General features: G+C 35.5%; 1 protein-coding gene across 1 annotated transcript; it reads right to left on the bottom strand.

Annotated features, from left to right (window-relative positions):
• Nucleotides 1-4,028: 4,028 nt before the first annotated feature.
• Nucleotides 4,029-9,155, bottom strand: LOC105864638 (olfactory receptor 4K14). Its single transcript, XM_012752595.3, has 2 exons — nt 8,986-9,155; nt 4,029-5,107 (listed from the first exon to the last, which is right to left on the bottom strand). The coding sequence occupies exon 2, from the start codon at nt 5,076-5,078 to the stop codon at nt 4,146-4,148; it is 933 nt and encodes a 310-aa protein (XP_012608049.2). The 5' UTR covers nt 5,079-5,107; nt 8,986-9,155; the 3' UTR covers nt 4,029-4,145.
• Nucleotides 9,156-14,992: the final 5,837 nt, after the last annotated feature.

Genomic DNA, 14,992 nt, shown 5'->3' on the forward strand with positions numbered 1-14,992 from the left:
GATGCAAGAGTAATAATTTTTTTTTTTATAAAATGAAGCCAATATTATATTAAAATGTTTCTTGACTAAATGAAATTTATTCCTGGATGATTTATCCAATAATGGTGCAACTTTATAGAATTTCTTAGTGTAGTACTATATTAACAGACTGAAAAATAAAAATTATATTATTATCCTAATGCATGCAGAAAAAATCATCTGATAAAATGTAGAGAGATTATCACCATGCTGACATGTCTCAGAACTTGGCAATGAAGCTACTCTCTACTGCTTAGAGCCAACATTTCCGGCCTATAATTCAGTAAAATTGTGAAATTCATTGGGCTGACTTTGAATTTTTTTGTTCTTCTTTCAAGTCTTTTATGATGAACCTTTCATTTTCACCCAACACCTCTACTGGCATCACTATAATCTTATACTCACTTTATCTCATATCAAAGCCAATTCTCAGAATTGTATCAATCACACAGACCATGACTTCTTCTGCCTAAGATGGAATAAGAGGCACTGAACTTATTCTTTCATCTGAAATGACTTAAAAACACAGAATTTATAAAATGACAGTTTTCAGAATGCTGGACATCAGGCAACGAAGGACAGCAATAATCCTGAGAGACAGGACACGAATGAAGTAAGCCCTACAATCGGCCAGCTTTTTGCTGTGAGAGTTTCTGGAGTGCAACACACTGAAGGGAAATCCAGGCAGAAGGTGATGAACTCCTAAAACTTAGAAGATGAAGTTCAGAATCTGGTGAGACCAAGGCAGCTAGTCTTCACAGGACAGACCATAAATGAAAGAATTGCATAGAGAACTTTTTTAAAGTCTCTAAATTCATTTTCAAAATACCTTAATCTGAAGAGTGTTGATGTGATTTCAGAAAATAGAAATGGACAGGATTTCATAAAGACAGATGTGAAAACCTTTGCAGATTTAATGGTTCACTGAAATATTAATGTAATATATTTCACTGATATAATATTAAATTTATAGTATAATATAATATTAAAACTATATAGTACAAGCATTTTATTCCTAGAGAGAACATCAGATTCTAACTATTGGAAACTGGAAAGAAATGGCTGCTTACATAGAATCCTATGGTTGCAGAAGTGAGTTACCACCACTGTGGGCAAGATCCATAGGTCACTCTTGACAGAGGGAGGAGGTGATGCCAGGAAAGCCAGTGGTTGGGGATACATTTTTTTATATGAAAGTCTCCCTAAACTTTTCTTCACATTGTATCTAAGATCAAATAGGATTTTATTTTATTTTCAAATAAAATGAAAAAAAAATAGTTTCCCCATTATAGGAATTAAATTTTACTTCAAATGGAAATCCTTAAATATGGAGATCTCCTATGTAAATTTAGCATTTAGAAATGAGTTACATGAATAAGATTTTTCAGAAAAAATAATTTGATTTTAAAGTTATTTTAATATTCATGTTGAAGAAAAGCATTAATATAAGAGAATAAAGAGAATTAAAGCAGGAATCAGCCAATATCTTAATGATTGCAGTTAAAGACATGAAGGGATAGTTAAGATTCTTTCAATTTCCCAGAAACTTCTCATTGGCCTGCTCTTCTAACCATAAACAATGTATTTTAACAGGGTACTGCTTTTTAATTAGTATGTCCTGGTGATGCATTTCCGAGAATGCATCCTGGTCGTTAATAGAGACTTCTTTCATAAGAAAACCCTTCCAACCATTCGTTGATAGCAGTCACCCTTGCAGTTGGGCAACATAAGCAATTGTTCAATGATTCTCAGTCACAATAGTGGAGAAGAATCACCTGAGGCAAGTTATGGTAAAAAGAGGATTTCTGAAATTAGTTCCTAAAATTCAAATTCAACAGGTCAGTTATGGAACTACATTATTTGCATTTTTAAAAGTATTCACTTTTATTATATGTATTTAACTTACCCTACTTCAAAATCAGAAAATGAGTTTCATAAATGCAACCTCAAAATCCAAGGATGTTTCTCTAACTTAGAATCTGTGGCTTCCCATGAACAGACTGTGACAAGTTTCTTGCAAGAGCACATAGTTTGTGGAAAACAGCGGTAACTTCTCTAACTCAAATTTCACTAACAAATCAAACACCTATGTTTGTTCAGGCCACTCAATTAATTAAACTCCAAAGATATTTGCACCTAACCTGTTAGGGCAATGATCCACATTCATCTTCAAGGATCTGGCCAAAGCTAGGTGGAGGGTTGAGCAGAGATTAGGAATGGACCATGAGCCGTTGGATAGTTCTAAGAAGTCAGAAACACCTTATGGGATCTAGCATATATTTGGGCACCTTCTATATAACTTGTCCTGTGCTAAATACACACACGTATACATACATATATATTTCATTATTATACACACACAAATGAACACATACTATATATTATGCATAAATATATATAGTGTACACAGTGTATAAACATACTATATATTGTATATAAATATATAATTCAATATATAATTACATATATGTATAATTTAATAAGACAGAATCCTAGGAAATCAGAGAAAAGTTGAAGGAATAAGGGAAGTCTTTCCTAACAATCAGGATTGGGTTAGATTTCCTGTTCATGTGCTCACAGCACATATCCTGTTTATTCCTACCATAGTTGTCACTTGGCAGCATGTTTTGTGATTGTATATTTGCCTCTATTTTACCAAATTGAAAGATCTGTGAATCAGGAAATATGTTCTTAAATAGAAAAACATTTAGTAATTGAATAAATTAATATATAAATAGTATTTGTTTTTACGATTAAAATGGCGATGTATAAAGTTTACAATAAGTCAAAAAGCAATATTCTATCAATAACAGTTAAAGAAATTACTCCTGAGGCAGATGTTGATTTCTCTTTAAGCTCTTTTGATGTGCACATGTATGGGTGTAAGTGATTATAAAATTGACTATATCCAAAGTCTATAAATCAAAAGACAGTTTTAGCACGATAGCAGTTTAGAGCTGAGGTTCCCAACTCCCAGGACACAGACCAGAACCAGCCAGTGCCCTGTAGGGAACGTAGCCGCACAGCAGGGGGTGAGCAGCGGGCAAGAGAGCCAGGCTTTATCTGTCTTTATAGGTTTCTTCACTAGAACCTTATAGTTGGAATAGAGGAAAGTTTTTCACAGAAGGGAAGAGTGTTAGGCTGACAAAACTAGAGATGGCTGTTAGATATGTCTCAGGTGATTGAGTGGTTTCATAAATTAAAATTGAATGTACTTTTTAGTTTTGCCTTCTCTTGAAACAGTAAATGAATCTGTTCACTCTTTGTGACATTTCAGATGTTTAAATAGAGCTGCCAAGTCTGGCCACGTAGTGTATTACAGCCATCTCCTGGCCTACGTCTCCTGTCTTTTGAGTTGTCTTTTACTCTGGCTTTCGCCTCTAATTGGACCCTCTCAGGATTCTCCTTGTTCCTCCTGTTCTTTGGCCTCCGTAATCACCCTGCCATGCTACCTCACCCTGCTCCAGTCCCCAGAGTTCCCCTTAATCATTGCCCAGCTGTCCAGGCAACTGCAGACCATTCCCCAGTATCAGGTAAGAATGCAGTCCTTTCAGTAGAAAACAGGTTTGGGAACCTGATAGATCTATTTTGATTCCTGTGTCTCACCCACTGAGTAAAAGTAAAAGTGTGACCTTCAGAAATTGACTCAGCCTCTTGAAATGTTCCTGTAAGCATCAGGGAGCAGTTTTACACAGTACCCAAGGCCTGGCATATAGTATACATGCAATAAACAATAACTGTGGTTACAAAAAAAGAAGAAAAATGAAAATTAATTTTTTTTAGGCAAAATAAACTCGTAAGATACATCTGGTTGAAAAAAAGAAATAATATTGCAGAGTTCATTCAAAAAATGTATGTGTGGTGTTGAAGATATATATATGTGTGTATTTTATATATAAAATATAATTATATATAAAATAATTGCATACAGTGCATATTATTGTATATATACAATAAAATTCTACATAAAATTTTTGTTGAAATCAACTGTGTTTCTGTTTCTGTAATACAACATCTTATAAATTATATCAATATAATGTCAGAAGGAAATCCTTGAGCAAAATCATATTGAACAAATGATATCTCCCATATGAGTAGGAATATATAGCATCATGGAAAGCTGGAATTCAGTGAAAAGTCATCTTTCGGATTCGCAGTTTCTTCATAGCTGCTTTCATCTCCTCATTTCTCAATGTGTAGATAAGGGGGTTCAAGAGTGGAGTAAAAATGGTATAAAACACAGACAGGAGCTTGTCCACGGAGAATCTGCTGAAAGGCCACACATAAATGAAAATGCAAGGCCCAAAGAACAGCGTGACTACCGTGATGTGAGCAGAGCACGTGGAGAGTGCTCTGGATATGCCACCAGCAGCACGCTGTCGGACGGTGAGGAGGATGGCAGTGTAGGAGACCATGAGGAGCAGAAAGCAGCTCATGGAAAGCAGCCCACTGTCTGAGATCATGAGCACACCCAAGACGTAGGTGTCCATGCAGGCAAGTCTGATCACTAGAGGGAGGTCACAGAAGAAGCTGTCCACCTTATTGGGGCCACAGTAAGGCAAATTCACAGTAAAAGCTACTTGACTGATGGAGTGCACAAATCCAATGACCCAGGAAAGCAACACCAGCCTGACGCAAGTCTGCCGACTCATTACAGTCACATAATGCAAGGGTTTGCATATGGCCACATATCTGTCATAGGCCATGGAAACCAGCAGCACCATCTCAGCCCCGCCAGTAAAGTGCAAGAAGAAGATCTGAGCCATACACCCTCCAAAGGAGATGAGTTTCTGATCACTAAGAAAATCCCTGATCATCTTGGGTGTGGCAAATGAGGCCAACCACATGTCCAGGAAAGATAGGTTTCCCAGCAAGAAGTACATAGGGGAGGAGTGCAAGTGGGGATCAGAAATTACAGTGACTACAATGAGAAGGTTACCCAGCATGATGGCAACATAGATCCCAGAGAAAAATACGAAGAAAATATTTTGGAGATGTCTTGAAGTGCAGAGACCATGCAACACAAATTCTGACACCAAGGAATAATTCTGTAGGGCCATTGTCTCAGGTTTCAGATTTTACTCTGAATCTATCTAAAGAAAATAAAATTCTGTTATTTGTGACAACGTATATACACCTGCATTATGTTAAGTGAAATGAACCAGGCAGATCAAAGTATCTTACTTATATGTGGAATTTTAAAAGTCAGACTTAAAGAACAGAGAGTAAATTGGTGGTTACCAGAGGCTGGGAAATGGGGGAAGACAGGAGGGATAAATTCAAGAGGTCTATTGTATAGCATGGTTATTATAGCTATTAGGAATGCATTGTATACTTAAAAATTGATAAGAATAGATTTTAAATGTTATCACCACAAAAAAATGGTATGTGAGGTAATGCATATGTTATGCAGCTTGATTTTAGCCATTCCATAATGTATACATTATAAAATATATATATCAAAACATCATGCAGTACACCATAAATATGTATAATTTTTATTTGTCAATTAGAAAGAGACTAAAAGGAAGGAAGAAATGTAAACAAAAGTGCTCATTAACTGCTGGGCACATGAAAATGATCAACTAAGTTTATCTCAGTATAATTTTTAACTTGTAAGAGACAATTTAAAATATAGAAGATTCTAAACAAGCCCACACCATCATGTATGTTTGCCCTTTTCAGACTTCAGTGTTTCCTCAGGGGCAGTCAGTTGGACATTCTGGAAGATTTTAGCATAGGTGAGAGTTGTAGGAACACTTTTTTCCTCCTTTCTATGGCTTTCGTTCATGTGAAAACATGGAATTAAGCAAATGCAGAATGTGAACCAAAAATCAAGGAGAATTTGAAGATTTTTTGTATGGTGTCATGTTCTCCCTATCTGTGTTTATGTCATTGCTCAATGGGTAATTAATTGTTTCTAAACATCAGACTAAAAATTGAAATTAAAGCTTAATTTAAAAAACAATGTTACCACGCAAAACACAGAAAACTACATATATGTTATCAAGTCTCTCTTTCTCCTTCTCTTTCTCCATTTAACCACACAAACACAAAATAAAACTTAGCAAAGGCATGCTGGTGGGTGGCTCTATCTATGTATCTAAACACCAATTACTGTGTCTCTCTCCTGAAGCCAAGAAAATAAATAAATTTTGTTCCTTGAAGATAAAATTTAAAGAAGAAAGATCACTTTAAGCTAAAAAAAAGCATATTCTGGATATAAATGCCTATTTGGGAGCGATGTATAAATACAGGATAGTTCCCAAATTACCAACTCAAGTTATGTATGTTGTTTAGTAACTTTTAAAAGGTATCATTATTGTGTTATATGTTGTAGAAAGGCATTTCTCATATTCTCAGATAATGTCTTTGAGAAAAATTTGATCTAAGCAATAGCACAGTTACGTAAAGTTTTAATTTAGACCTGTCTCCCTTGGACAGTGGGTGGGAACTGGGGCCAGAAAAACAAAACCACAAAATTTTTAATTTACAGTGTTAACCTCTGCAATCTGGGAGGACAACATGTGATTATAGGCTATGGGACACTTTCCTTTACTCCAGCCTTCATCAACAATCTCAATAACACATGATCAGTAAATTTATAGATAACAAAATATGACAGGCTTAACTTATAGAATTCTTCATTCAATAAGCTAGAAATATGGGCTGTAATTGGAAAATTAAAGAGAAAGAGAGGGGGAGAGAGAAAAAGAAGAAAAAGAGGAATATAGACTGATACTTATCAGGCTAATAGAGATACAGAATAGTATCTCATTAATATATTTCTTTATAATTATTTTGCTTTTCATGTATTTATAATGAGAATATATTTTTACTTTTAAGATTTAATAGTAAGAAGATATTTTTTTCTCAAAAAAAGGATCAGAAACTTATGATATAATTTGTTGTAATGCTTTTTGATTAAATGAACCAGAAGAAAGATCTGGTTCAGGGTATTTGTATCTTACTCTCCAATTAAGGTTCAACTCAAGATATCGCTTCCTAAAGAGTAATAGTGTTGAGATTTCTCCCATGTTAAACCTGCTTAGAATCTTTTGTTTTGAAACCACTTTATTAAGGTATAATTTATATTCCATAAATTCACCCATTTGAAGTGTTTATTCAATGATTTTTAGTTATTTTATCAAGTTATACAACTTGGTTATCTCCTTAATGCTTATTTTGGAATCTTGACAATGTCAAATCCTTCCAGGAAGTCCCTTGGCAGTAGTCAGGCTGTCTTCTTCCTTACTCCATTGCTCACATACACACTCACTGGTTCAGACTGTATCTATAGAACATTAACACAGTTTTCCATCTCACTTAATTCAGTATAGAACCCAATCAATACAGAGGAAAATACAACAATTAACATAAGTTTTATACAGTTCCTTGAATCCCACAAATTTTTACTATTGCTGTTATCATTTTTTTAATTAGTTGTGTTTGGGATTAAAGAGCCAGTGATCAAATTCATTTATAGATTTATTATTCATAAACTGACTGAGAGGATTTTAGGATGACTTGCAAAAAAAGAAATATTTTTCAGGACATCTCAACAAGGACCAGAGCATAAAATCTATGCAATAATTTTTGGGAGTATTTTCACAGTTATAAATGAATGACTGATAAATTCTGCATGTCATTAAAAACTGTAGCTCTGAGCTTCCACATGAAGTAGGATAGGATGTATAGGTCCCATGGTTACTTCTTCATGAGAAATAAATTGGAGCCTCATTTTTTTCACTAAGAGTAAAATATTGTATAAACCTTTTCATAAAGAACACAGAACAGAATTCTTCATGTGCAATTTCACAAAAGATGCATAACTGTCCTTTGTGGGAGCTTTTATATGCTGCTCCTTTATAAAATTGAGGAATATAACATGAAAGAATAATTTTGTAAGGCTTCTACAGGGAAATAAAGTAACATATTATAGATGTGAAGTATTCTAATAATGTGAACTTGATATAGTGGTAGAATTTTAAAATCTAAAAGAATTAATGGTTATTGTATCTGTTTTAGGCCACTCAGATCACAATAGGCTTTTGCCAAGATAATGAGGACTCAAAATCCACTTTGTTCCTCTTGAACTTTTATAAGACCACCATATTAAAACATTTAATTGCGATTTAATTTAATGCAATTTAATTATGGCACTTAGATGCTACCCATTTTTAGACTGGAGTTTTAAATCTGAAACCAAATGCTGTGGTGGGCACAATAGGCACAAGCACAAATCAAGAACTCCCAACAAGTTTAGTTAGAGTGCCCTGATGCCCATCCTAGCATACATTTTACAGGTCATGGAGTTGTACTTTTCTTGAAATTCTTTTTCTCTTTGTGCCCATGAAAAATTTTACATGTAAATCTAAACTATAATTATATCTAATTTAGTGTTTTATAAAGATTAAGTGAATGGAAAGTTGAAATAATCAAATGGAAAACTCAGGAAACAAATATGAAGAAACTCCTAATTTGGTATTGAGTCAAAGCAAAGAACATCTAATTCTAAAATTAGATATTGGTGATGATTGCACAACTCTGTAAATATACTACAACCCATTGAATTGTACACTTAAAATGAGTCAGCTTTATGGTATGTAAATTATATCTCAATAATGCTCTTTTGAAAATGGATATTAAAAGAAATGCAATAAAATAGATTCAAGTAGAATTCTGATTTCAGAAAACTCTTTATGGATTGCAGAAGCTTTCAAAAATTATTAAATGACTGTAAATTTGTAATCAGGAAAAATTTGTAATCAGATAGATTGTATACAAACTAATGCTATTTTTAAATTAAAATACAAATACAACTAACAATGACAACATTTAGTTTTAACTGACAAGTTATTATGATGTACTTCAATGGTTTATTGTACAAAATCATATAATAAATTAGTCTCTATTTGACTTATGTTTTACACATATTTATATATATCTCAAAAGCTCTTTACTAACCTGTAGTTAAGATGTTCAGTGTTGACACTGAAGATCACCCAATTTGTATTTGAAATACAAATTCTATACTTGAATGGAACTTTTGAAAACACATATTTTTATTCCAGAGATGACTTAATCATTTCTTTCTCCTGCTTCTTGAAAATAATTCAAGAAAAGCATCATTTTAAGAAGCTAGAGAACTTCAGATCTGAGCCTTCCTCAGAGTTAAGATCTAAATATCTATATCCTATCTCCTATCAATTAAGAATCCCTAATGATGGGCTATTCATGATCAACTGCCATAATGGAGGCTGGGGAATAAATTATCAAAGGGTGGAAATTTGTGGTAATAAATTCTGTTTATTTCTCCAGATAACAAAAGAAGAAAATTTTAAATATCTTCCAGATTATATAAACATAACTACAATTATTTTAATAATTCAAGCAGAATAATATATACCATAATCCAGTTAATAGAGTATTAAATGTATTTTTCCTTTAATCAAATTAACAAGTTACATACTAAAAATATACTGAAAATGTGTCAACCTGCACATTAGTTTATGTAACTTCGAGCATAATGCTTCGGAGAAGATTAATTCTTGATAGAAACATAAGATTTACATGCATCAAAATACTTGCCTTCTTCAGATTTATATGATTAGGTATGATGAAATCTGGTGCCTGGGTTACTTTGTACATCATTTATAATTGATAGCCTACTCACCTCTCCAAATCATTCAGTTAATGCAGGATTCTTCTGCTAATGGGTCCATACTGATCAAAAATATCCCAGAACATTCAGAAGAATGATCATCACACTTGCAGCTATTCACATTACGTTCACTTCCATAATAACAAGGGTAGATGGAGCAGTTAAATTTCCCCTCCCTTGCATCTCAGTTTGCTGGTGGGGTCTTGAGCCTCTGGAGAGACCACTAACACCAGCCCAGAGATGGCTATGGCAAGTAAGCAGTGAGCCTCTTGCAGACAGGGCACCTGGCTCCCAGTTCCCTTGCAATACCATATCTCCTGTCCCACAGACCCGAGTCAATTGGTAGGCACCATATTGCTTCTTTCTCCCTGCCCCTCTCCTATCACAGGGAATGCGATATTTCCTTTTGGGGTCCTAGAGCAGACTGAGTGGTACTCAGACTGTGAGCTCCCCACCTGCCAGCCCTCCCTTGTGCTGCTTGCCTGGTGACTCCAGGAGAGCAGGTAAAATCCCAAGGTGGAGAGACATTGATCTAGCTTGGACACCCTGTGGGTGTCTTGAGACCAGCATTCTTTTCCCTGTCAGGGTCAGGGATTGATCTCTTGGGCCCAAGGGACAGGCCTGCTGACCAGGGTTCATATACCCAGGTCTTGACTGCATTGCCCAGAGGCACAGAAGGGATATCTTCAGGGGAAGATCAACAAGCTTGAGGAGCAACCTTCCTCTCGTAGGAGGGATATGCTCCCAGCTCAGGCTGTGATCCTGGGCAGAGAACCTCCCAGCCCACATCACAGCCAGGGGAGATCCACTGGTTTTAGGTCCTGCCTACTGGCATAGGCCCAGGAAAAACCACAGAACAGGGGAAGGTGGAAAGGAGTGAGGCCTGTTCCAGACTGCAAATCTCAGACCATCCCACCCCCACGTACAGACTGTTCAGCTGAGTGGGGCCATTTCAGAAGTTCCCTGTCAGCTTTGCTCAGGAATAGAGAAGAGACCTTTGACCCCTGATAATAGCATTTGTGAAGCTTGAGGGCAGGCTCAGCTAATCCAGCTCTGCCCAGCCTCATGCCCCCACCTGTCCTGGCTGAGGTGGAGAATAAGGACCCACCTGGAAGTGCCTCTCCAGAGGAATGAAAGCTGGGTACAAGACCCAAAAAGAACACTGCAGCTTGCTTCTCCCAGCAAGTGCCACCTACTGTCAAGGAAGTCAATTTGCACACCCTTTTACTGCATTTATTGACTCATCATATGGGGTATAGTCGACTATCACCCACAAGCACCACCTACTGGCTCTAAGACTAAACTTGGTACATCATTATCTAAATAGAAATCTAATGGTAAGAAATAATAGCTGCTCCAGATTGGAAGAAATCAGAGAAAGAACTCCGGAAATGTGAAGAATCAAATGGAAAGCACATCCCCAAAGGTGAACACCAGCTCTTTAGCAATCAGTATCAACCAAATTCAGAACACTAAAGTGACAAAAGAAGAATTTCAAACATGGATTGTAAGAAAACTCAATGATGTGCAAGGGAAAATGGATAACCAACATAAAGGAACCACAAACATACACAAAATCCAGGACTTAGAAGAAAAAAATTCACTTAAGACTTGAAATATTAAATCAAACAGAACTTCTGGAAATGAAGAATTAATTCAAGAAATTACAATACACAGTGGAAAGTCTCAAGAATAGGATAGATCAAACAGAAGAAAATCTCAGGGACTAAAGATAAAAACTTTCAGTTAAATAAGTCTGTTGCAGAGATAGAGCAGAGAAATAAGAGAAAAAGGAAAAGCCTATAAGACGTGTGGGATTATGTGAAGAAGCCTAATATGAAAATTACAGGAATCCCTGAGGATGGAGAAGAAAATACCTAAGAATTGCATAAAATATTTGAGGATATAATGAAGGAAAATTTCCCAGGCCTTGCTAGAAATCTAAATATCCTGGTATAGGGAGCTCAGACAACTCCTGGGAGATTCACTGCAAACAGAAAGACACTACAACTTCATCACACTGGCCAAAATAACCACCAAAGAGGCCATCCTATGAGATGCAAGGTGAAGAAACAGGTAACCTACAAAGAAATCCATTAGACTAATGGTAGACTTCTCAACTGAGACCTTACAAGCAAGAAGAGACTGGGGCCCTATTCTCACTTTTCTTAAATAGAATTAATGCCTGACCTAGAATCCTGTATCCTGCAAAACTAAATTTCTTATACAAGGGCGAAATAAAGACCTTCTCAGACAAGCAAAGACTGAGTGAATTCATGAAGACAAAACCTGTCCTCTAGGAAGTACTCCAAATAGTGTTAGACATGGATCAGCACCACAACGGCTCAAGGGAGAAAATAAAGCAACAAAGTTAAACTCAGCAGGATGAACAGAAATCTGCCCCACTTACCAATTCTTTCAGTAAAAGTTAATGGCCTGAACTGCCCACTAAAGAGACATAGGCTGGGTGGATGGATAAATATATACAAGCCAAGTATCTGCTGTCTTTAGGAAACACATTTAACCCACAAGGATGCATTCAGTATCAAGGTGAGGGGATGAAAAACAATATTTCAAGAAAATTGAAGCCAAAAGAAAGCTGGCCTGGAAGTGTTGATTTTAGATAACTTAGTATTGAAATCAACAAAAGTAAAGAAAGACAAGGAGGGTCACTATATAATGCTGAAGGGTACAGTTCAGCAAGAAGACATAACAATTCTAAATATTTATGCACCTAACTCAGGTGCACCCAGATTCATAAAGCAAATACTACTTGCTCTAAACAAAATGATAAACAGCAACACCATAATATCCAGGGACTTCAACACCCCTCTGACAGAACAAGACAGATCTTCCAAACAGAAAGTAAACAAAGGAACAATGGACTCAAAAGAGCTCCAGAACAAATGGGCTTGACTAATATTTACCAAACATTCTATCCTAAACCACTTAATATACATTTTTTTCATCTGCTCATGGAGCATTCTCTAAAATTGACCATATCCTAGGCCACAAACCATGTCTCAAAAATTTAAAAAAATAGAAATTATACCATGCATCTTCTCAGACCACAGTGGAATACGATTAGAAATCAACTCCAACAGAAACTCTCATCTCTATACAAAATCATGGAAACTAAACAAACTTCTCCTGAATGATTATTGTGTTAAGGAGGAAATTAAGATGGAAATCAAAAGATTCTTTGAACTAAATGGTAAAGGAGACACAAGTTATCAAAATATGTGGGACACAACTAAACAGTCCTGAGAGGATAATTTATATCCATAAATTCCTACAACCAAAGACAGAAAGATCACAAATCAACAATCTAATAATTGTCTCAAAGAACTGGAAAAGGATGAGCAAACCAACCCAAACCCAGCAGAAGAAAAGAAATAACAAAGATCAGAGCGGAACTAAATGAAATTGATAACAAAAAACTATATGGAAGATTAATAAAACAAAAAGTTGGTTCTTTGAACAAATAAACAAAATCAACACACCTCTTGCTAGATTAAGGAGAAGCAGAAAGAAAGAACTCTATTAAGCTCCATCAGGAAGGAAAAAGGATAAATTACAGTTCATACCATGTAAATACAAAATATCATCTAATGAATACCATAAAAAATCTCTATGCACATAAACTTGAAAATGTGGGGGAAATGGACACATTCTTAGAAATGCACAGCCTCTGTAGGATCAATCAGGAAGAAATAGAATTCCTGAACAGACCAATATCAAGTACCAAAATTGAAACAGCAATAAAAAAAAGCCTTCCTAAAAATAAAAGTACCAGATCAGATGGTTTCATATCCAAATTTTATCAGACATACAAACAAGAACTGGTGTCTTTCCTACAGAAATTATTCCACAACATTGAGAAGGAAGGATTCCTACCCAATACCTACCCAACACATTTTATGAAGTCAACTTCACTTTGGTACCAAAGCCAGGAAAGGACACAACAAAAAAAGCCAACTACGGCCTAATATCCCTTATGAATCTAGATGCAAAAATTCTCAACAAAATCCTAATAAACTGAATTCAGGTGCTTAACAAGAAAATAATCCATCATGATCAAGTGGGCTTCATTCCAGAGATGCAGAGATTTTTCAATATATGCAAATCTATAAATGTAATTCACCACATAAATAGAAGCAAAAACTTAGACCATATGATCCTCTCAATAGACACAGAAAAAGCATTTGACAAAACTCAGTACCATATTATAATAAAAACACTTAACAATATAGGCATAGATGGGACTTACCTAAAAGCCATATATGACAAATCCACAGCCACCATCATACTGAATGGGGAAAAATTGAGAGCATTCCTTCTTAGAACTGGAACCAGACAAGGTTGCCTTCTATCACCACTTCTATTCAACTTAGTGCTGCAAGTCCCAGGTGGAGCAATCAGACAAGAGAAGGAAATCAAGGGCATCCAAATGGGGGCAGATGAGGTCAAATTCTCGCTCTTTGCTGACAATATGATCTTATATCTAGAAAATCCCAAAGATTCTGCCTTGAATACCTGAATTGATAAACAAACTCAGAAAAGTCTCAGGATACAAATCAATATACAGAAATCAGTAGCATTCCTATTCCAACAACAGTCAAACTGAGAACCACATCAAAGACTCAATACCATCCACAATAGCAACAAAGAAAATAAAATACCTAGGAATATATTTAACTAAGGAGGTAAAAGATCTCTATAGGAAGAACCATGAAACACTGAGGAAGGAAATAGCAGAGGACATAAACAGGTGGAAAACCATACCATGCTCATGGGCCAGCAGAATCAACATTGTTAAAATGTCTGTACTACCTAAAGTCATCTACAGATTCAATGCAATCCCTATTAAAATACCAACATCATTTTTCACAGATCTAAAAAATATAATTCTATGTTTCGTATGGAACCATAGAAGACCCCATATAGCAAAAGCAATCTTAAGCAAAAAGAACAAATTGGGAGGCATTGATTTACCAGACTTGAAGCTATACTACAAGGGTATAATAACTAAAACAGCATGTTACTGGCACAAGAACAGAGACATAGTCCAATAGAACAGAAATGAGAACTCAGATATAAAACCATCCTCATATAGCCATCTAATCTTTGACAAAGCAGACAAAAACATACACTGGGGAAAAGAATCCTTATTCAATAAATAGTGTTTGGAAAATTGGAATGCCGCATGTAGAAGACTGAAAGAGGAAATGCACATTTCACGTCTCACATAAATCAACTAACAGTGGATAATAGATTGAAACCTAAGGCATAAAAATATAAGAATTGTAG

The sequence above is a fragment of the Microcebus murinus genome, chromosome 6, assembly GCF_040939455.1.
Source record: "Microcebus murinus isolate Inina chromosome 6, M.murinus_Inina_mat1.0, whole genome shotgun sequence".
NCBI lineage: Eukaryota > Metazoa > Chordata > Mammalia > Primates > Cheirogaleidae > Microcebus > Microcebus murinus.